Source organism: Palaemon carinicauda, chromosome 43 (assembly GCF_036898095.1).
Source record: "Palaemon carinicauda isolate YSFRI2023 chromosome 43, ASM3689809v2, whole genome shotgun sequence".
NCBI lineage: Eukaryota > Metazoa > Arthropoda > Malacostraca > Decapoda > Palaemonidae > Palaemon > Palaemon carinicauda.
The window spans coordinates 12957200-12979710 of record NC_090767.1 but is presented as its reverse complement, the minus strand read 5'-3'; the positions used below and the strand labels follow the sequence as shown (position 1 = coordinate 12979710).

The 22511-nt window shown below is 45.4% G+C and overlaps 2 protein-coding genes across 2 annotated transcripts in view; both read left to right on the top strand.

Moving 5' to 3' along the window:
• Positions 1–22511, top strand: part of LOC137633586 (speckle targeted PIP5K1A-regulated poly(A) polymerase-like) — a 388889-nt gene that overhangs the window by 200739 nt on the left and 165639 nt on the right. The gene's annotated exons all lie outside the window — the stretch shown is intronic.
• The window catches only part of LOC137633719 (tRNA 2'-phosphotransferase 1-like), a 534213-nt gene that overhangs the window by 503968 nt on the left and 7734 nt on the right, over positions 1–22511 (top strand). Inside the window, exon 6 of the mRNA XM_068365965.1 lies at positions 7758–7865. Coding sequence (XP_068222066.1) covers positions 7758–7865 — 108 coding nt within the window. The remainder of the gene's footprint in view (positions 1–7757; positions 7866–22511) is intronic.

Here is a 22511-nt window from a genome sequence, read left to right as displayed (position 1 = left end):
TGAATCCACATTGAATCGGTGATAAAATACCTTTCTTTCAAGGTACCACATCAGCCTTGCATTGACCATCTTCTCCATGATTTTACATAAACACGAAGTCAATGCAATAGGTCGATAGCTTGCTGCTAAAAACTTGTCCTTACCAGGTTTTAAAAAGGCTAAAATAATGGCTAGTTCCCAAACACTTGGGTAACTATGATCATGCCATATTCTATTAATAATACTTAAAATAAATTTGTATTAAAATGTACATGTTTAACCATTGCATATGGAATTCCATCGGGTCCAGGAGCTGTATCGTTGCAAGTAGCGAGTGCGGAATCAAGTTCTCTTTCAGTAAAAGGAGAATTATACAATTCTTCCCTTTCTGTTGCAAAATTTAAAATTTTCTTTTCTTCAATGGTCCTGTACTGGTGACCAGGAGTTGCTACACTCTTGCACGATACATTTGAAAAATGGTCAGCCAGGGCATTACTAACTTCATTTCCTTCAGTCACAAACTGACCATTCACTTTCAACACTGGTGGTGGGTTCGGGGTAAATTTGCCTGCAATTTTTTTTATTTTCCTCCATACAGAAGATGGTGGTGTTCTACTAATAATGGAGGAAACAAAAGCCACCCAAAATTGGCGTCTAGCTTCTTTCATGGCACGACGGAACTGTGCACTACACTTTTTGTATGATATCAAATTTTCATCAGTACGGCGTCTACGCAATCTAGTCAGAGATTTTCTGGTGGCTCTGTGCAAGGCTGTTAATTCCGAGGACCACCACGGGACTGGTCGTCTTTTGAATAGTCCTGTGGTTCTGGGAATCGAATTGATTCCTGCTGTATGAAGAGTTCCATTCAGTAGGTCTATGGCATCATCAATACTTTCAAACTGTTCTGCTCTCCCTTCGATTTCACTTAGCTCAGAAAATTTAACCCAGTCTGCCTTGTCTAGATTCCAACGTGGCGATCTTTGCAAAGGCGGACCCTTGTTGGTGTTTATAATGATTGGTGCATGATCACTAGTATGCCAATCATCTAATGTCCTCCAATCAAAATCAAGAAGGCAGTTAGAGCTTGCAATTGAAAGGTCAATGCATGACAAAGTACCTGTCTGAACATGGAAGTGCGTGGGCTCTCCTGTATTAAGGAGCCCCACCTCCTCATTCTCCACAATTGATGAGATAATATTGCCCCTTGTGTTGGCCAAAACATGCAAATTGTCTACCATTCATATCTCCCAGTAAGAGAAATGGTTGAGGGAGTTGTTGAATGACCTCTCCTAAATCATCATATAAAATATCATCATTTGGAGGTAAGTAGAGAGAGCATATTGTATATTTTCTCCCTATATCAATTTGTACAACAACTGCCTGCAGGGTTGTACGTATAGACATGGGTATTTGGGGAACATCTCGACGAATGTACATGAGACTTCCGCCATGGCTCCCTGCTTGTTGATTATGTGGTGTTCTATAGCTAACATACTCTCGAGGACTAGGAGTGTTAGTGTTAGAATCAAGCATACTTTCCTGTAGACATACAATTATGGGGGAATGCTCATGAATTAGGAGCTTAAGTTCTTCATATTTCGCCCTCAAACCCTGACAGTTCCATTGCAAAATGGAGGAGAAAACTATGGATTATTTCTGGAAGACATCTTGGATGAGGTCTTCCCATTAGCAGTTTTTAATTTAACATTATTACCAGTAGGTTTCTTCAGAGGTGGTCTTGTTATGTTGGGTTTTACATTTGTGTTTTTCTTTGTATTCTTTTTATCTATTTGTTGAGGTGGATGGTGGACCTCAACTTAAATTTCTAATTTATTCAGTTCATCTTCTGGTTCATTAGAAACATCAACAGACAAAACATCAAATTTATTTGATGTCATAACCTTAACGTTTCTAATGGAGGGTGGAGAGAGAGATGGAGGTCTCTCTCTTTTACGATTAATAGATGGTGGGATTCGAGGTTTTTGCACCTTTCCCACAACAGGTGCCTCAGGTAAGTTAGTCTTAAGTGGAACCTCCATCAGATCAGACAAGGACATAGCCTGAGAGAGGTTTGTATTATTTTTTGTAATGGTGGCTGAAGGCTGTACAGCAATGGGCAATGACCTAGTGTTAATACACCGTGGTAAAGCCTCAGGAGGTAATATGGTTACCTCGTTATTTGACATTTTGTCAGATAGTATACTTTTTTTTTGAGCTATTGGCAGCGCTAGGTTGGTTTGATTTTAATGCCTTAACATATGTATTTGATTCATTTAATAGTCTTTTGGCATGGGTCACACTTATATGTTCTAAGTTTGATTTGTTGAGGGCAGCTTCCTCCAACTTATATAGCTCGCAGCTCTTGTCTGTGGATTTGTGATTCGAGCTGCAATTTAAACACCTGGCTCCAAGTGCACACTCTCCATGGTAAGATTTGGAGCAAATACCAGACATCTCATTTTTGCAAACTTTGAACGGGTGCCCAAATTTAAAACAATTAAAGCATTGCAATGGCTTCTGCTTGAAGGGTCTTACTTTAATCCTTTCGTTCTCGATAATAATATGAAAAGGTACATCAGCATCCTGGAACGTAAGGATTATCATTGATGTTCCTGGGACTTTATGAACTTTCCATACATTTAATGGACACATGGCCAGTATCTCCTCCTCTGTAAAATCATATAGATCTCTGTTAAAAACTACGCCCCTTCCGTAGCTAAACTTTAGGTGGGGTTTGACATCTAACTTAATGTCATCATTACTTATTTTCATATTGGACAATATTACCGACTGTGTACTGGATTTGGCATGGATAAGGAAACTATTTTTTCCGAAACGAGATATATCGCCTGGTGCAATAGTTCCTACTTTTTTCTGAATCAATTTGCATATTTTAAAATAATTCCCTGTAACCCCCTTTGATTCAGCTATAAGCCACATCGGTGGTTTTGGATTTCTCTGGGAGGGCATAACCAAATCTGCGTCTTTTTCCAACCAATCGGCAGGCCTGTACACATCCAAATCTTTTGGTACCTTATGGCAGAGAGCAGCCGCGACATTCAAGTTATTAATTTTAATATTATTCAAGTTACTTATTGCACTAAATGTTTTGTCATAACTACTATAAGATATCCATGAATCCCAAGTTTCAGCTTCGTTTCATCCTTATTTCTTTTATGCATCCATAGCATTCAAATGCTTTACATAGATCATCATAATTTGTCTCTATTGAAATTTGTGTAACATGGAGGATTCGAAGTTTCCTCGTGTTACCCAAATTACTTGATTTAGAAATATCAGTAGAATGGTCCTTTCCCGTTCCAAGGTCATCAACAGAGCTTTCCCTTATCACATTAGCAGAGGTCGTTAACAGTGCCGGGGGAGAGTCAGCGTATCCAGGGGATGAGGGTTCGTTCCTTAAAGAATCCATTAGACGAAAGAGAGAGAAAAGGGTAAGTTTGATGTACCTGCTCGAGAATGTTAGGCCATCACACGTCGGAAAGGAAATTTGCACTCTCCACTATCGGCACAGTGAGAGTATACTTCCCAGATGGTCCACTCCATACCCTACCCAAAGGATAGCATCAAAACAGATATAGAGGCAGAGGTGTAAGCTGAACCCGCCTGTTAGGACTGAGACCAAGAAATTATGGAATCATCCTCCCCATATCTATAATGACGGGCTTCCGGCCAAAAGGCGAGAGTCCTACCCCAAGCATTGGATCCCCCTGGATTCCGAAGACCCAACACTTGAGAATAGTTCCGCCAAAAAGGTCCAAACCATCTTCGGGATGGCTGAAATCATCCAATACTCTCACATATAGCTTTGAATGGTAACACCTCCCAACCGTGATACCTCCTCCCACTCATCAAAGCAGACAGCAATAAAGTATGTATGAACATCCCCGCCGGGGCTACAATGGATGTAAAAACATCCAAGCCATAGGAGAAAAAAAATAATAAATATATATGTACATAATATATACACATATAATGAGGGAAATTTTTCTCATAGTGTTTGGAAAGCAAGACTAAAGAAAGTTTATGAAATTAGGATAAGGTCGAAGTAATATTGAGAAAAGAAAAAGGTGAGAGAGAGAAATTTAGGTTCGAACTGGGGGAGCAATTTCCCCAAGTTCGAGAGCATTCTTGCCCGTCACCAAGTTTCAGCACGGGAATGAAATGCCGTGCTGAATCTCAATGACTTCATCAAGGCATTCTCTCATTAAGAGGGTGGGAAAAGAGAAAGATCAAGTTTGGGAAGAGAGAGAAAGAGCAAGTTTGGGAAGAGAGAGAGAGAAAGAGCAAGTTTGGGAAGAGAGAAAGTAAGTTTGAGAAGAGAAAGTAAGTTTGGGAAGAGAGAGAGGAAGATCAAGTTTGGGAAGAGAGAAAGTAAGTTTGGGAAGAGAGAGAAAGTAAGTTTGGGAAAAGAGAGAAAGTAAGTTTGGGAAGAGAGATTAAGTAAGTTTGGAAAGAGAGAGAAAGTAAGTTTGGAAAGAGAGAGAAAGTAAGTTTGGGAAGAGAGAAAGAGCAAGTTTTGGGAAGAGAGAGGAAGAGCAAGTTTGGGAGGAGAGAAAGCAAGATTGGGAAAAGAGAGAAAGAGCAAGTTTGGGAAAAGAGAGAGAGATCAAATTTGGTAAGAGAGAAAGAGCAAGTTTGGAAAGAGAGAGAAAGAGCAAGTTTGGGAAGAGAGAGAAAGAGCAAGTTTGGAAAGAGAGAGAAAGAGCAAGTTTGGGAAAAGAGAGAGAGATCAAGTTTGGGAAGAGAGAAAGCAATTTTGGAAAGAGAGAAAGAGCAAGTTTGGAAAGAGAGAGAAAAAGCAAGTTTGGAAAGAGAGAGAAAGAGCAAGTTTGGGAAGCGAGAAAGCAAGTTTGGAAAGAGAGAGAAAAAGCAAGTTTGGGAAGAGAAAGAAAGCAAGTTTGGGAAGAGGGAAAGAGCAAGTTTGGAAAGAGAGAAAGCAAGTTTGGGAAGAGAGAAAGAGCAAGTTTGGAAAGAGAGAAAGAGCAAGTTTGGAAAGAGAGAGAAGAAGCAAGTTTGGGAAGAGAGAGAAAGAGCAAGTTTGTGAAGAAAGAGCAAGTTTGGGAAGAGAGAGAAAGAGCAAGTTTGGGAAAAAGGAGAGAGCAAGTTTGGGAAGAGAGAGAGAGAGAGAGCAAGTTTGGGAAAAGAGAGAAAGAGCAAGTTTGGGAAGAGAGAAAGAGCAAGTTTGGAAAGAGAGAAAGAGCAAGTTTGGGAAAAGAGAGAAAGTAAGTTTGGGAAAAGAGAGAAAGAGCAAGTTTGGAAAGAGAGAGAAAACAAGTTTGGGAAGAGAGAGAAAGAGCAAGTTTGGAAAGAGAGAGAAAGAGCAAGTCTGGAAAGAGAGAGATAGAACAAGTCTGGGAAGAGAGAAAGAGCAAGTTTGGAAAGAGAGAAAGAACAAGTTTGGGAAGAGAGAGAAAGAGCAAGTTTGGGAAGAGAGAAAGAGCAAGTTTGGAAAGAGAGAAAGAACAAGTTTGGGAAGAGAGAGAAAGAGAGATCAAGTTTGGGAAGAGAGAAAGCGCAATTTTGGAAAGAGAGAAAGAGCAAGTTTGGGAAGAGAGAAAGAGTAAGTTTGGAAAGAGAGAAAGCACAAGTTTGGGAAGAGAGAGAGAGAGATATCAAGTTTGGGAAGAGAGAGAAGAGCAAGTTTGGGAAAAGAGAGAAAGAGCAAGTTTGGGAAAAGAGAGAGAGAGAAAGTTTGGGAAAAGCGAGAGAAGAGAAAGTTTGGGAAGAGAGAGAAAGAGCAAGTTTGGGAAGAGAGAGAAAGAGCAAGTTTGGGAAAAGAGAGAAGAGAAAGTTTGGGAAGAGAGAAAGAGCAAGATTGGGAAGAGAGAGAAAGAGCAAGTTTGGGAAAAGTGAGAGAGAGATCAAGTTTGGGAAGAGAGAGAAGAGCAAGTTTGGGAAGAGAGAGAAAGAGCAAGTTTGAGAAGAGAGAGAGAGAGCAAGTTTGGGAAAAGAGAGAGAAAGAGCAAGTTTGGGAAGAGAGAGAAAGCAAGTTTGGGAAAAGAGAGAGAGAGCAAGTTTGGGAAAAGAGAGAGATAAAGTTTGGGAAAAAGGGGAGAGAGCAAGTTTGGGAAGAGAGAGAGAGAGCAAATTTGGGAAAAGAGAGAGAGAGCAAATTCGGGAAAAGAGAGAGAGAGCAAGTTTGGGAAAAGAGAGAGAGAGCAAGTTTGGGAAAAGAGAGAATGAGCAGTCTCGTATATAACAATGATAAAACAAAAATTGTTTCAATATAGTGAGTCAGATGATTGTAAAATACAATCAGTTTATCATTATGTTAGCAGCTCGAAAAGCATATCAAGGGACGAAGCATGGTCGTATAATACTGTTCTTGTCAAAATAGGTGAGTCGACTTGTCTCCATGCTGGTCCATCCCCACACACACAACAGACTGCTGAGGGATGTTGCCAGTCTTGACGAGACTGACCTTTCGTGTTGAACGTGCTGTGGTGGCTGATGTGGTATCGCCTGTCTGACGCTCGCCAGACTGGGGTTCAAGTCCCGCTCAAATTTTTTAGTGTCTTTGGTCGTTGTAACCTCACCATCCTTTTAAGCTAAGGATGCGGGGTTTTGGGGGAGCCTATAGGGCTTATCTGCTGTGTCATCAGCATCCATTGCGTGGCCCTCTTTGGTCATAGCTTGGGTGGAGAGGGACTTGGCCACTAATCATATGTATATATGGTCGGTCTCTAGGGCATTGTCCTGCTCGATAGGGCAATGTCACTGTCCCTTGCCTCTGCCATTCATGAGCAGCCTTTAAACCTTTAAAAGATGAGAGGACACTCTAGTTTAGCCAGGTTGAGACTTTGGTTTAACATTTGGATAAAGCCTCTTAGGAAAGATCTTCACCTGAGCCTCATGATTATTTGCGCCGAGGGAGTAGATTTGGCTCCTGAACTCGTCAGTCGCGGCAGCACTGTGGACTGCCACAGTCAGCTGCTCATGTGAAGAAGCTGCTCCAGTGACCAGCGTCTTCGTGTCGTGCCTGCAAACAGGAAATAATTTTCAATCTTTAATTTTACCAAAATGAAGATGTAGCTCATTTCACCTGTAACACTGGCAGAGGAAAGTTTATGGATTTAACAGATTCACTGTATATGGAAAGCTTTACCCTTTAGTGATCACTACACACGACGAGCAAACCTTTTTAGGGTTGGTAATGACGTCGTGTGTCCACATACTTATTTTGACGTTTTTTAGTGTAACTAAAAAGACCAAAGATTGAAAGAAACAGTAAATTGTATTAGAATTGAATGAACTTTTTATTTGGCTACGCAGACCAGAGGGTTAACTTCGGTATAAAATGCATAGCCTAGTTATTATATACTTCTTTTGTCATGAATTCCTACAACTATTTTTACTTAAGATATATTTAAAGAGATTGTTCTCATCTGACAGTTTCTTATTGTTATTATTATTAATATTATTTTTATTATTATTATTATTATTTTTAACTAAACTACAACCCTAGATGAAAAGCACAAAATTCTGTTCCCAAAGAGCTCCAACAGGGAAAAATAGCCCAGCAAGGAAAGGAAATTAAAAAAAAATAGATGAACTATGTAAGAATTATTGGATAAAGAATGTAAAATATCTATAAGATATAATTTTTATGTCCTGATGATTTATTACGGCATTAATGCATGCCATGATAGGTTTTATCTCGCACAAATTGGTTATCTCAAAGTATTTTCAATGTTCCTATATTGATTATTTACTCTTCATATTTATTACTCCAGTATGTTTCTCACCTTCCCCAGGTGGATTGAAGTTCTTCAGGTCCGCCAACAATGTCATTCTGTGCCCGGGGAACAGTGAAGGCATCGTCTCAAGAGAGTATTTCCTCAAAGTCGTGGATCGGCAATCTGGTGAGTGTTTTTGGCAAGTGGGGTTGTTTTAAAGCGGGTGGGGTTGACACGGCCCGCTTCGAGAATCTGCGCTCTACTGAATGCCCCTCTGGTTAGGTCATAACAAGACAACCTGATAATCACCACATAATTTTGGTTCCAAGTTCATTTATATATGGCCAAGCCGATGAATTGGAAGGAGCAATAGTTGTCACTTGTTGTGACCAAAGTGGTAACAGGACATGATGGGGGAAACGCATTAGTCATCACCTCGAGTTCAAGAATCTGACTTCAATAATCGGGATACCAACAAGTGACTTGAGAGACTCTATATCCTGCCTAAGGTTATTCTTGGTCTTGCAACTTTTGGCCGAAGACAATTCTATGTCATCCAACGGTTTCTTCCCGCCAAGTCCTCCAGTGTTCAAGTTGAACAACTGTCCACCATCTTCATTTCTGGAAGATACATCAGGATGGTGATCTGAATAAGTAATAAAAAACTGTTCATAGGAGAAAGCCCTGAAGGCTTCCACTGTCCATCGCATAGCAGCCAACTCACGCTGTATGGTGGAGTAAGTAATGGGTCTCACAGTCAAGGAAGGTCATGGAGTTATAGGCTATCATCTGACACTTCCCTGGATGCTGCAAGGATTCCTGGCACGCCAGCACCAGTACCCTCACCTGAAGCGTCAGCAAGCACCACCTAGATATATGTCACCTGTTCAGAAGTGGGCTACTGCCACCAGCCTAGGAGGAAAACTATTGCAGTGCAAACTACAGTACTCCTAAGTGGAGGGCAGCAGCCGCTAAAGCTACCCAGACCCCGTCGTCCTGCTTTAGTTCAACCAATAGCAGGAAGAGTCGAAGCAATAGTGAGTCTACTGTAGTACTTCTTCTCAGGTATTTGAGAACTCAAAGGCCAGAAAATCAAATGGTACCAAGGAGTGCCATAGGACATTAAACACCAGGCATTCAGTGTAGAAGATGGGGCTACATCGAAGGAGGATGCAAGTAGTATAGGCAGCTTGCTCCTAGTATTCCGGTGGCAGCCGCCAAGGATACCCTCATAACCAGAACAGGTCATTGCACATCCAATGACTCTTTCAGGACTGGCCACTGCTTACTTACCCTGACATTGTCCAAAGCATCTCCTACTGACTCCTTTAAGGATGATGCAGAAACCGAGGCCGGACTGAGAATCCTTCGTAGGATCAACCTGGCACAGTTGACTACTGACCCACTCATGGTTGCCCTAGTGACCTTGTCTGAGTTTTCATCCGGAGTGTTTGATGCTCTCGTTGCGGTGCCTGACACCATCGGACTGAAGGTTGTAGGGTGAACAGATCTTAAGACCTTAGGTACTGTGCTGCTGATCCCATACTGCATTCGCTACAAATTTGTTCCATGTTGTGCCTTGAGGGACTAAGGCTGATGCAGAGCACTTGGTGCTGGGGTATCAGTTCTTGATGGAAAATGGGGTGTTAGGTGACAGTACTTCCAGAGATCCTCTTTGGGAGTGTTACGTGCCAGTACTTGGAGCCTGTGCTGGATGTCCATGCAGCTGATTCAAGTAGGATTGATTGTATTTAGCCCAAACTTATTCCTGTTAATGTAGCTTTTCCTGAATAGCTTGACACCTAGCCTGTCTGTCCAACTGATGGCCGGAGATGTATTATAATTGCGGCATCAAGAAAAGCTACATCAATGCCTGGATCCTTCTCAGAAGGACCAGTTCATCTGAGATAGACCTCTTCCAATATGCCTGATTCATGTGTCAGGTTGCATTCCTGTGCTATCAGGCAGGATAGAGGAGCAGCATCCACCACTGCCATGGTGAATACCTTGCCCAAGATATCACCCTTCTTGATCTCGGCAGTTCCTTCCAGTAAACCCTTGACTAAGGCTGAGGCTTTGGCATCTTTCAGTTATAGTATGCCTGTTATTGCTGTAGCTTTTATTGACAGATCGGGAGTCATGATGCCCCCATCAACATCTTCATCAAATCCAGTTACTCTGAACGATAGAAGTTACGTTCGCTAAACTTACTTACTTATCTCCCTTTGTGAGAGACAATGCTGTACGCACTATCGGTTGAAATGAAAGACGCCGCCCTCCATTCCCCTTACTGGATGAGATATCTCTTTCGGGATAGAGAGAAACATGTGAAATTTTTTGCTACTATTGCTGTCCCTCATATGCAAAGTTCCAGAGAACCAAATCTTTGGCTGTGATACTTGTTGCAGAGTTCCAGAGATAACAGGTTAATCTCTGGAGGTGGAGCCTACCATGGAATGAATCACTGAAGTTCAACCGTCCGGAGTTAGTCTGGTTTCTCTGCATGGTTTTGTGAGAGGGGTTGAGGTATGAGTTCTAAGGGCTCTGTCCCTCTCCTCAAGTGCCATTGCAAAAGACCTGTCACAGGCGTCTTCTATTCATGCACACAAACTCCCAGACGACATCTCCTGAGAGGTGAGTTTTCTCATTTCAGTCCTCTGTTTTTCACAATCAACGAGAGCACTTTCCAAGCATACGAGTGAGGGCTGCTGCTGCTCATTTCTGGTCTCTACAAGATGAAGAGCCACAAGTACAATGACAGTCACCTCTTGGCCCTTCTCCACACTTAGTATCATGATGTAAAACTTGGGCAAGTCTTTGATTGCAGCCACGTGCACAATTGTTGATGAATGTCTCCACAAGAAAGAGAAATGACAAAAACACTATAGACTCCACCCCTGCCAAAGCCTGCACGAACACGATTGTCTTAACGTGCGAGAGCCGGGACAAACACGATCGTCTCCCACACACATGAGCTTACACGTACACGATTGTATAAGCAATGATCGTCCTCGCATACGTTTGTCTACGCAGAGGAACTGCGGTCTAGCATGGTAACTTACCTTATTGGTCTTCACCTGTTGCCCAGCCGAGTGACGACAACACCGCTGATCAGTACCCATTCTGAAAGGTAGAAGATGATCTCTATTGCCTTTGGTTCTTTGTGACAATGACCTAGAATCCAAGCAAACATGACTTCAATAATTCTTCTTTTCCCTTCAAAGGGAACTAGTGCGGCAAGAATGACTTACCTTCCTTTTTTTTGTGGGGAACACCACTAAGGGACCACTCTGCATGCAAGGACGTGGATCTAACTTAGCCTTTTGGAAAAACCTGTCGGTGGTGCATGTCATGAAGGCTGGAGTCTGGAAGCTTCAGGGAACCTTAATAGGCCACTATCCACAAGTCTTGAGGTCTGCTTTCATTGGAACTTGAGGTAGGTTACTGGCCAAGAAACATCTTGTCTGGTCCCCTGCGATATTTGCGTGATCAGATGTTGATGCGAGTGAGGTAGTAGGTTGGCCAGGGCACCAGCCCCCCAATAAAATACTACTGTTAGAGAGTTATAGGGTCTTCTGACTGGCCAGACAGTACTACATTGGATCCTTCTCTCTCTTTATGGCTCATTTTACTTTTACCTACACATACACCGAATAGTCTGACCTATTCTTTACATATTCTCCTCTGTCATCATACACCTGAGAACACAGATTACCAAACAATTCTTCCTTGTTCAAGGAGTTAACTGCTGCAATATAACTGTATAACTGCTGCAATATAACTGTATAACTGCTGCAATATAACTGTATAACTGTTCAGTGGCTTCTTTAATCCTGGTAAGGGAAGAAGAGACTCTTTAGCTTTGGTAAGCAGCTCTACTAGGAGAAGAACACTCTAAAATCAAACCATTGTTCTCTAGTCTTGGGTAGTGCAATAGCCTCTGTACCATGTTCTTCCACTGTCTTGGGGTAGAGTTCTCTTGCTTGAGGGTACACTCGGGCACACTATTCTATCTAATTTCTCTTCCTCTTGTTTTGTTAAAGTTTTTATAGTTTATATATGATATAATTATTGTAATGCTGCTATTGTTCTTAAAAATTACTTTTCTTGTAGTTTCCTTATATCCTTTCCTCACTGGGCTATTTTCCCTATTGGAGCCCTCAAGGATTCTGCTTTTCCATGCTTCTCTATGGGCAGAGCAGCATCCGTATTCATAAAAATTTACTTTCCCCCGTCCGAACTAAAGTCTGGACACCTCACCTACAGGCTTTTGTTGCAAGAGCCCGTGCCTGGCCGCAGTGGGTTTTTAATACCCAGGTCCAAGTGTATTGACCTATTGGGATTTCAAGCCAGCCAAAATGGTTGTAGAGTTTCTCAGCCCTTTTTCTTACCAACGGCACACCCAAGTACTCGTAAGAATATCACGGGACGCTTGGCCAAATTCAAGTTGGTATACATCTAAGTGGTATGAGAGGGAAGTACAGATGTTCAAAATGCTTATGAGTATAAACTTACTTTATTTCAGTATTTATATTAAGCCAGTTTCATAGGGCATTGTTTCTTCAGTACCCGGTCGAATTTGGTATAAGCAGACACTTATATCTTCAGTTGAGCGTATTCTTTCTCGCTTCTTAGTTTTGATGTAACAAAAGTGATGAATTGTAGAAAACTAACAAAAGGGATAAAGCTTTTTAGCTAATGTATAGAAATCCAAAAGTATCAATGTCTACTGTCAAATCTTTTATTTGTTCCAACACAGAGACTTACCTCGAACTACTTTCTTAGGAGTTACCTGTAATCTCCTCTCAACCGACCAGAGTTTTGTGTAGTATACCCTACCTCCGTTTTCTATGGAGGACTAACCCAGGAGTAAGGAGAACGTGCCCTGAGGGTAGACCTGAGCTTGGTCGGCGTTAGCTTGTGTCTCGCTCGTCAGTAAGTTCTCTGGTCGCGTCGTGATACCATTACGCCGCTCTCATTCTCTTACGACACTTTGTGTCCCGACTCGTGTGTCCCACGTGGTTACCGCGTGGTATCTCTGTGCTTTTCCCTTGTGTTCTCGCGTGTTCACTCCCTTCCCTTGTGTTTCCCAAGTGAATTCCTTGTTTATTCCCTTCGTTCCTGTGTCTTGTGGTTGTGTGCGATGGAGCAGATCTGCCGTTGTCCTGGGCCTAGAGCCGGAAAGTCGTGTGGAGCGTTCCTTTCCAAGCTCGAAGTGAACCCTCATTCCCTTTGCTCTTCCTGTAGAGGCAGTGTGTGCTCGCCGTCGGATACGTGCGATGAGTGTGTTAATTGGAATGAGATCCAGTGGGTGCGTTATGGCACGAAAAAGAAGAAGTCATCGAAACGTTCGCTCAGGAAGTCTAGCATCTCTTCGCCGTTACCGTCGCCCAGTGGACGGTCCGACGGGGCTTCTGTCTCGCCTTCCCCTACCTAGAGTAGGGGACGAGGTAAGTCCGTTGCGGGGAAAGAGCTGAGGGCCCTTCCCCAGGAGTCTAATGTGTATGAAGTGGGGGTTGCTGGGACTTCTCAGGCTAGTGGGGAGCCTGATAGTGCTGTGTCTGGGGGTTCTGGAGACTCTGCCCTTGTGATTGGGGGGCACGTCTCGTCCGACGACCCCATGTGGAGTAGTAACTCTGTGCCCGTCTTTTCGCCCGCTTCGTGGGCCTGTGTTTCAGGTACTTCAGCGGCTGGTAGCGCCCAGGAGAAGTTAGACTCTACGGTAAGTGAGCCCTTCGGGTGGAGGCTCCTTAAAACGCCAGGTAGGTCCCCGATGCGGATGGAAGAGGGCCTGGATACCTGGTTCCCATGTGTAGTGCGACCGACCTCCTTTCCAGCTCCTCTGACGGCAGTTCCGGATTCTTTCCTACAACCCTCGACCTCTGGAACTCAGCAGGTCGCGAAGACCTCCATGGCCCCCGTTCCCGTCCGTCGATCGGGTTGTACAGTATCGTCGGGTTCTTCGGATGGAGGTTCTTCGATCTCTTCAGAACATGAAGCGAGGAGGAGGCGCCGACGGCGGAGGGAGCGGTCCAGGAGCAGGCGTTCCCGCTCAAGGTCCCACTCGAGATACGGTAGGAAACGATCCAGGTCACCACGGAGGAAGTACAGGAAGAGTAGGTCCCCCGATGGTGAATGGGTCTTCGTTCCCCGCAGGAGCGATTTTCAACGTTTCCCTAGCCGACGGTCCAGGGATTATTCGCCACGAAGGCCCTCGTCCAGCCGCAAGTATGACCCTCGCAGGGAGCAATGCGAGAAGGCCTCTTCAGGCAGGCGTAAGACCGCGAAGCTCCCGGGTCACCCCGCCCAGCAGGGGTAGCCGTGCTTTCGTACGGGCAGCCTGGTCGGGTCAGCACAGCTGGCTCGGCCCTTGGACTCACAGGAACGGTTTCCTCCGTCGGGTCAGCCCACGGAAACCGCGTCCTCGTCCTCCAAAGATATTTTACAAACGGTAGTTCTCGCCGACACGGCGATTCGCGTCCCGACACCCGACCCTAGTGCGGAGGTTTCCGTCGGGGCAGACCGCTACCACCGCAGGGGGGTGCCCGTTGATCCAGAGCCAAAGCGCCCGGTAGGAGTGCCCGGTGACCCGGCTCCTCGGGATCAGGCAGAAGGTAATGCTGACGGCAGGGAAGGTTCCCCGACCAAGGACTCGGCGTATCGGAGAGTAATAGGCCTGATACGCAGGCATCATCGTATTGAGGAACGTGTTCCAACCGACGAGGACTTCTGGAGGTCCAGCCTGAGTCGGTTGATGGAGGCACCCGTGCAGCAGAAAACCTCCCTGGCCCTGCCTGTGGCCAGGGATCTAGTCCTGGGCCGGGCTCACGTGGATAAGGTTGTGGCGGGCAATGCCGAGGCTCCCAAAACACAAAGCTCCTCGAAGTTACTACAGGGACTCAGGTCCCAGTGTAAGTTTTATGTGCCAGAAGGGCAGCGACCGGGAGCCTGCAAGGTAGAGCCTTCCCTAGAAGTTCTGGGACAGGGTGCCCCAGAAGACAGGGCCTCATCGGCCCCGATTTGCTTTTCGCAGTCGGAGGCGGCGATGATGGAGGAAATGTCGAAAGACTTAGTGCACGTCGCCTCTTGGTTGGACTGGTGGGCCTCCACGCTGGTAGGGGTACAGGCCACCTATGACTTGACGGACCCGGAGCAACAAAACCTACTGAAGGAGCTTATCATCTCCGGGGGCGAGACTTTGAAGTTCCTGACATATCAGTCCCTTTCCCTTTCAGCGAACTGGGTACTGCGCAAGAGGGATACTATCTTGGCGAAGCTTTCCCGGAAGATCCCGGACAGAGAGGCGAGGGCTATGAGAGCCTTCCTGTGTGGGGTGACTCCTTGTTCCCCTTAAAACAGCTGGAGGAGATAATGGAGAAGTTCGCAAAACGGAAGGAGGTGAGCACAACCAGGCCTCAACCCGTAAGGAGGCCCGCCTACAAGAGGTCAACATCAGATGGGCCCTCTGCTTCTCAGGCCCCTACTAGCCTGACGAGGAGAGACGCCCCATCTCCCTCTTGGGCTTCAGCACCACGCATACTTCCAAATCCCGGTCCACCCCTCAAGCCGAAAGTTTCTCCGGGTGAAGTGGGGTGCCCAGATCCTGCAATTCAAGACCCTCTGCTTCGGTTTGTCAACAGCTCCCCAGGTATTCACGAGAGTCTTCACGACAGTCTCGGTGTGGGCTCACGAGCGGGGTATTCGCCTCATACGGTACCTGGACGACTGGTTGCTCCATTCCTCCTCAGAGGACGTTTTGAGGGAGCAAGGTGTAAAGCTGCTTCAATTTTGCAAAGATCTGGGTATCATGATCAACCCAGAAAAATCGAAAATGTCGCCCTCCACCAGGATGACCTACTTGGGGATGACACTGGATTCCCGACTAGTGAAGGCCTTTCCGTCAGAGGAACGTGTGAACAACCTAATAAAGATCCTTCTGCCTTTCCTTTTGGGGCAACCCAGGAGAGCCAAGGACTGGCAAAGGCTAATAGGTCATCTGGTGTCATTGGAGAAACTGGTTCCCAGAGGGAGGCTCAGGCTCAGGAGTATCCAATGGAACCTGAAGGGTTGCTGGAACCAACTGGACTCGCCCCAAAAATTAATCCCAGTTCTGCCAGACACAATACCCTCCCTGGAGTGGTGGCAGTGCCGGTCGAATACGCTCAAGGGGATGCCCTTCGCGACCGAGCCTCCCGAGATGCTCCTATTCACAGACGCCTCCAACAAGGGATGGGGAGCACATCTCCTCAACGAGACGGCGAGAGGAACCTGGACGGACGTGGAGAAAGGCCTACACATCAATGTCCTAGAGTTGAAGGCAGTCCAAAAAGCTTGTCTGCAGTTCATCGAACTTCTAAGGGGAAACACTGTGGCGTTGATGTACGACAACGCCACAGTAGTCGCGTACATAAAGAAGCAAGGAGGCCTCAAGTCAAAGGAGTTGTGCGATCTCGCTCTAGAGATCCTGGATTGGGCAGAGTCGAACCAGATAGTAATATCGGCAAGGTTCATCCCAGGAAAGAAGAACGTCCTAGCCGACGGTCTCAGCAGGATGGGACAGATAGTGGGAACAGAGTGGTCCCTCCTCCCAGGAGTAGCCAGGTTCATCATTCAAAGATGGGGGTCCCCAGTGATGGACCTCTTTGCAACCAGGCTGAACGCACAACTCCCCGTGTTTTGTTCTCCTGTCCCAGACCCAAAGGCGGCTTTGGAAGATGCCTTTCAGCACAAATGGGACAACCTCGACGTGTACGCTTTTCCCCCCTTCACGTTTATCAGGCAAGTGCTCAACAGAGTAAGGGCTGCCCAAAACTTAAGGATGACTTTGGTAGCGCCCTGGTGGCCGGAGAGAGAGTGGTTCGCGGATCTAAAAGACCTGGCATGTCTTCCTCCGTGGCCACTTCCCGACAGGCCACACTTTCTCAGGTTCCTCGACAACCCGCAGTCTCTACGCCTTCACGCCTGGAGACTATCGAGCGACTCCTAAGGAAGGAAGGATATTCGTCAGGAACTGCAGAAAAGATGTCGCGTTATCTGAGACGGTCTTCGGCAGCGGTCTACCAAGCAAAATGGACCGCTTTTACGAAGTGGTGTGCTTCAAAGAACATCAAGCCCCTCAAAGCCTCGGTCCCAGATATCGCAGATTTCCTAGTACATCTCAGAGACGAGGTGGGGATGTCAATTCCAGCTATAAAAGGAGTACGTGCAGCCTTGGGTCAAGTCTTCCTTCTGAAGGGCATCGACCTGGGCTCCTCTAGACACATCTCTATGCTTATCAGGAGCTTTGAACAAGCCTGCCCTCCTCAAACCGCTAGGATGCCTCAGTGGGACTTGGCTAGGGTTCTGAAGATGTTAAGTAGTCCCCCGTTCGAACCGCTGAAGGATATTGTAGACAGGGATCTCACTCTCAAGACGGTCTTTTTGTTGGCCTTGGCCTCTGCGAAAAGAGTAGGAGAGATCCATGGGCTGTCTTACGACGTCTCTCATTCGAAGGGGTGGAGAGAAATCTCCCTCAAGTTCGTCCCTTCTTTCGTGGCAAAAACCCAGTATCCAGCAGTCTGGGATCCAAAGTTCGAGGGATTCTCAATGCCAGCCATTCCTAAGACAAGGAATCCAGAGGATTTGAGGTTGTGTCCCGTCCATGCCGTTAGGAAGTACCTTGAGAGGACTGCACATCTCCGGCCGGGTATCAAAAGTCTTTTCGTCTCTACGGGTGTTACGAAGAAGCAGGTATCGAAGAATACCATCTCCTTTTGGTTGAGACAAGTTATTGCCACCAGGACCTATAATGAGGAGGGACTGACCCTGCCAGGTACTCCTAGGCCTCATGACATTAGAGGACTAAGCACTTCCTTAGCCTTTGAGAAGAACATGGCAGTGGGCCAGATCCTTCGGGCGGGCACCTGGTTGAACCAGTCGATCTGCACTGCCCATTATCTCAAGGATTACTCAAGGAGATCTTTGGACGGGTTTTCTATTGGGACAATCATCTCCGCCCTCCAAGCGATTTAATGGTGACGCCCCAGGTGCCATCGTGGATAGCAAAACCAGGAGACACAGGTTCGTTCCTTTTCACCCTAATCCCCGTTTTCCTATCCCTGCTGGAGATAACCACACATATATAACCAATGAAGACACGTCTCTGCAACTTCGTCTCTAGACTCAGCATCAGGAAATATTTTAAAGGGTGAGTACTTTGACACTAACGTGAGCTCTTTGTGTAGTTTGCCCTACCTTTCCTTTTTCCGGTTTGTTTTATATAACCTAGTTCATATCTAGGTTACTTGACGTCCGCTTAGCTGGGTCTGAAGGTCAGGAAGACACTCCCACCTCCTAAAGTGTAAGTCTCCTAAGAAAGTAGTTCGAGGTAAGTCTCTGTGTTGGAACAAATCAAAAATTTCAAGTAATTTTTATTTTTCCTAACATACTTACCGAGAACTACTTTCGGGTAATGGCCCTCCTTACCTTCCCCGAGTGCCTTTCTGCCCTTGAAGGGACTTTTTGCACCATCCGAGGAACTTAATGACGACCGAGACCCAAGCTAACGCCAACCTAGCTCAGGTCTACCCTCAGGGCACGTTCTCCTTACTCCTGGGTTAGTCCTCCATAGAAAACGGAGGTAGGGTATACTACACAAAACTCTGGTCGGTTGAGAGGAGATTACAGGTAACTCCTAAGAAAGTAGTTCTCGGTAAGTATGTTAGGAAAAATAAAAATTACTTAAAATTTTTTATTTTAAAACCTCAATAACTTGAAATGTTGGCCAATTATTCTTCGTAGTCCAAAATTAGAAGGAGCGTTTATGAATGGAGTTTTTATCTAATCACACTGGTGTGTCTCTCCACTGGAAGTTTCCATCAAGCACTGTCAGATCGATAACCACAAGAGGGACATATCAGAATTAACAAATTGCTTTAATTTCTCAAAACTTTAGGCAACTTATTTGTTGAAGTAAGAATATACTAGTGTCTACCCTACGTGCCTTTGCTTGCATTGTTTGACGTAATATTCCCGTTGAGTAATCCCGTTTAGGCAGATGAAAAATTTGCCGCCAATATTCACTGAATTTTCAGTCGTAAAATCCTATTAAATCCTTTTGCTCTTCTTGAGCACTAGGTAATGTTTTACCTTTCAACAGCCATCAAACTTCGATAAGCACTTATGAATAACGAGACAGACAACAACGTCAGAGAGTTTACTACTTACAATTATTTTGATTTTAGAGGGGTATCAGTATCACAATAGTGTTTGTTCTCTAGTCTTGGGTAGTGCCATAGCCTCTGTACCATGGTCTTCTTCCTCTGTCTTGAGTTAGAGTTCTCCTGCTTGAGGGTAAACTCGGGCACACTATTCTATCTTGTTTCTCTTCCTCTTGTTTTGTTAGAGTTTTACCCTTTTGTTATTTTCAACTTTTTATAGTTTATATATGAAAGATTTATTTAAATTGTATTAGTGTTCTTATACTTCTCTTTCAGTTTTTCCTAATTTCCTTTCCTCACTGGGCTATTTTCCCTGTTGGAGCCCTTGGGCTTATAGCATCCTGCTTTTCCAACCAGCCTTGTAGCTGAACAAGTAATAATGATAATATAAAACCGTACTGATTAGTCACATGAAATTGAAATCAATATTCTCATTAAAAGCTAAGCTGCAACCCTATTTGGAAAAGCAGGATGCCAAGCCCAAGGCCTCCAACAGGGAAAAATAGCCCAGTGAGGAAGGGAAACAAGAAAATGAATACATTACAAGAGAAGCAATACAATAAAAGATATTTTAAGAACAGTCACAACATTAGATTAGATTTTCCATATATAAACTATAAAAACTTAATATTAACCAGAGCAAGATAAATAAGATTGAACAGCGTTCCCAAGTGTACCCTAGGGCAAGAGAACTCTAATCCAAGACAGTGGAAGACCATGGTACAGAGGCTCTAACACTACCTAAGAATAGAGAACTTTGATTTTGGAGTGTCCTTCTAGAAGTGCTGCTTACCATAGCTAAAGTCTCTCTTCTACTCTTACCAAGAGGAAAGTAACCACTGAACAATTACAGTGCAGTAATTAACCCCTTGAGCAAAGAATTGCTTAGTAATCTCAGTGATGTCATGTGTATGAGGACAGAGGAGAATGTGGAAAGAATATGCCAGACTATTCGGTGTAAGTGTAAGGAAAGACGGAATGAGCCGTAACCAGAGAAAGGGATCCAATGTAGTACTGTCTGGCCAGTCAAAGGACCCAGTAACTCTCTAGCGATAGTATCTCATTGACATTGTTTCGCGGCACGCTTGAAATAATCTCGTGGCGCGCCGGTTAAGAATTCGTTATAGAAGCATCCTCCCACCCAAGGCAGAGTCTCCTATTAAACTACTCGGGTTTGTACGAATTACTTTTAAAATTTCTGATTATGAACATATGCCAATAATAAATAAGATAAAAGTACTGTAGTTTCATTATATATATATATTTTTGGGCTCAAGCCATGGCGTCCTGATGGAAGGATCCTTTTTGGTAGCTTCCTTGGGTAATCACTACTAGGATTTTCCCAGAGAATTAAACCACAGGTTATCACAGAATTCTAACTTCTGGAGCGAGTATCCTAAGGGTTTCCCCTTAAGACATCGTGTATCAACAGGGGACACGCATGTATTAACGTGCCACATAGCTATCTACACCCCATATAGAGTTAACGCTTCAATATGGCGGACAGAGAGCGGCTGGGAGCTGAGCCGCAGCCAATCTAGATGTGGCGATATCGGTACTCGCGATGTAAACAGACGGACGCCATTGCTTTTGATGACGTCACGTCTGTCCTCATTCCTTTTGCTAGTAGCTCGCTCGATTGGACGTATTTTTCCCTTTGTGCGACTTTATCTGCTTGCATCCTTGCCATGTCTCAACCTTCAGCTTCACCTTCTTCTGGAAAGTTGAGTACAAAGGTTAAAGTATCGTTTAAATAAGCTCTGACCGTAAAGTAAATCTTACTTTTCGAGATATTTGCATAATTGTGGCAGAGCTTTGCCAGACCGGTCAGCGCCATTTTATGACGCTGCTGTTGCTTGCATGCCTTATTTAGTTAGCCGCAACAGCCTTACCGGTATATAAATTACTAATCAGCGCTATTAGTTATTTAGTCTTCATAGCTAGGAACTTTATATCGTGTTTTTGACGCATTAGTTAGGGTCTTCGCTGACCCCATACCAGTAGGCTTTGATTAGCCCCTAGGCCAGTGAGCCTATACCAGTGTTAATGCATGATATTTCAGTGATCCTAGTGTTAGTTATGAAGATTTTGGCATTATTTTACAATACCATTGACAGTGATGCAAGTGTTTTTCGCCTTCAGGGACCATATGGGGGTAGGTTATCTTGAGTGCCTTGCTAACCTAACCTTATGATAGGACCCCTATATGCTCTCTTCATCCCTAGCCCTAGGGCTTCCCTCTGGTAATCTTGTATCTTATTACATGTGATAGGACAAGACTCCTCAGAGTACTGTATCGCCTCCCCACCTAAGGGAATGACCCCTCCCTTAGTGTTGCGGACCTTAAAGGTAGGATCACCTCCTTTAAGCTGAATCGGTCCTTGACCTTTTCCTTGCGATACGTCTTCTCCCTTCCTTGATTAGGGTCTAACAACCCTAATCCAGGTTAGGTTGGGAGGGCTGGTTTATGTACCTTGCTGAAATATACGCGTGCACCGTTTTTCAGTTGGTCCACCTACTATAGGTTAGGGTGAGCATCTCCCTTCCTAGGTGGCCGCTCTGGTGCATAACCCATCCTTTCTTATAAGAAGACCCTTTCCCCCCCCCCAACCTATCTCTTGCCTAGCCTAACCTACCAGTAGGTTAGGCTTCATATGTCCCCTGTCCTACACTCCACCCTAGGCTGGAGTGCTGGACCCCGTGGTGCTCCCAGTGTTGTCCGCTCTGATACATAGACCCTCCATAGTGCTATGGAGTCAGTTATCATTCGGTCGACATGAAGAGTCTCCACCCCTTCTTTGGGTACACCCTGTCCTCTCTTGGACTGCCTTAGCCCCCGGCCATTGCGGCCCCTGCTTAGGATGATAGATTCACCTCTATCATGGTGGTACCTTTTCCAGAGGTGTCTTGACTAGGCTAGTACAGCCTTGGCATCCCACCTCCATCTTTGGTGCTTGTCCCTTGCCGCCTCTACCCCGGCATTACCGCCACTCCGGGTGACTTCCTTATCCTTGCCGCCTTCCCCCGAGTGCCGGGGGATCGCCGCCGGCCGCCGGCTTACCGCCGTGGCCTCTCCATTCCCTCATAGCCTCGGCACACTGCCGACCCCTCCCGGAGTGCCGGCACTAGCAGCCGGCCCCCGGCCCCGGCTATGCTCCTTTATCCTTACCCCTGTCACCCTCCGACTGCCTCCGGCTGCCGGAACCGCCGCTCCTTGCCGGCGGCCGCCGCTACCGGCTGCCGCCACCCTGGCTTCTTTTGACCATAGAATGATCATTCTTGAATGCCAGAAACTCTGCTCGAGCGGCTTCCGGCGTGCCGGGGGTATGCCGGACCCGTCCGGAGGCGGCAAGATGCCTTGCACCCCTTCTCTCAGCTATCTTTACTAGCGATAGCTCCTAAAAACCGCACCTAGACGGCTTGTTAACGCAGACAAACTGGTACGGAATCGTACATTTTGTTCAGTTTTCACTCTGTCTTCTTGCGTGTTTCATCTTTCCAGCACGCTACGTGTAATTGGCACGTCTGGTTGCCGGAACCTTACTAGGATCTCATGATCCCCAGACTTTCTTGATAAGATTTCAAGCCTAGTCTATAATATGGTTATTCTAGATGGAATTCCCATTATCAAGAC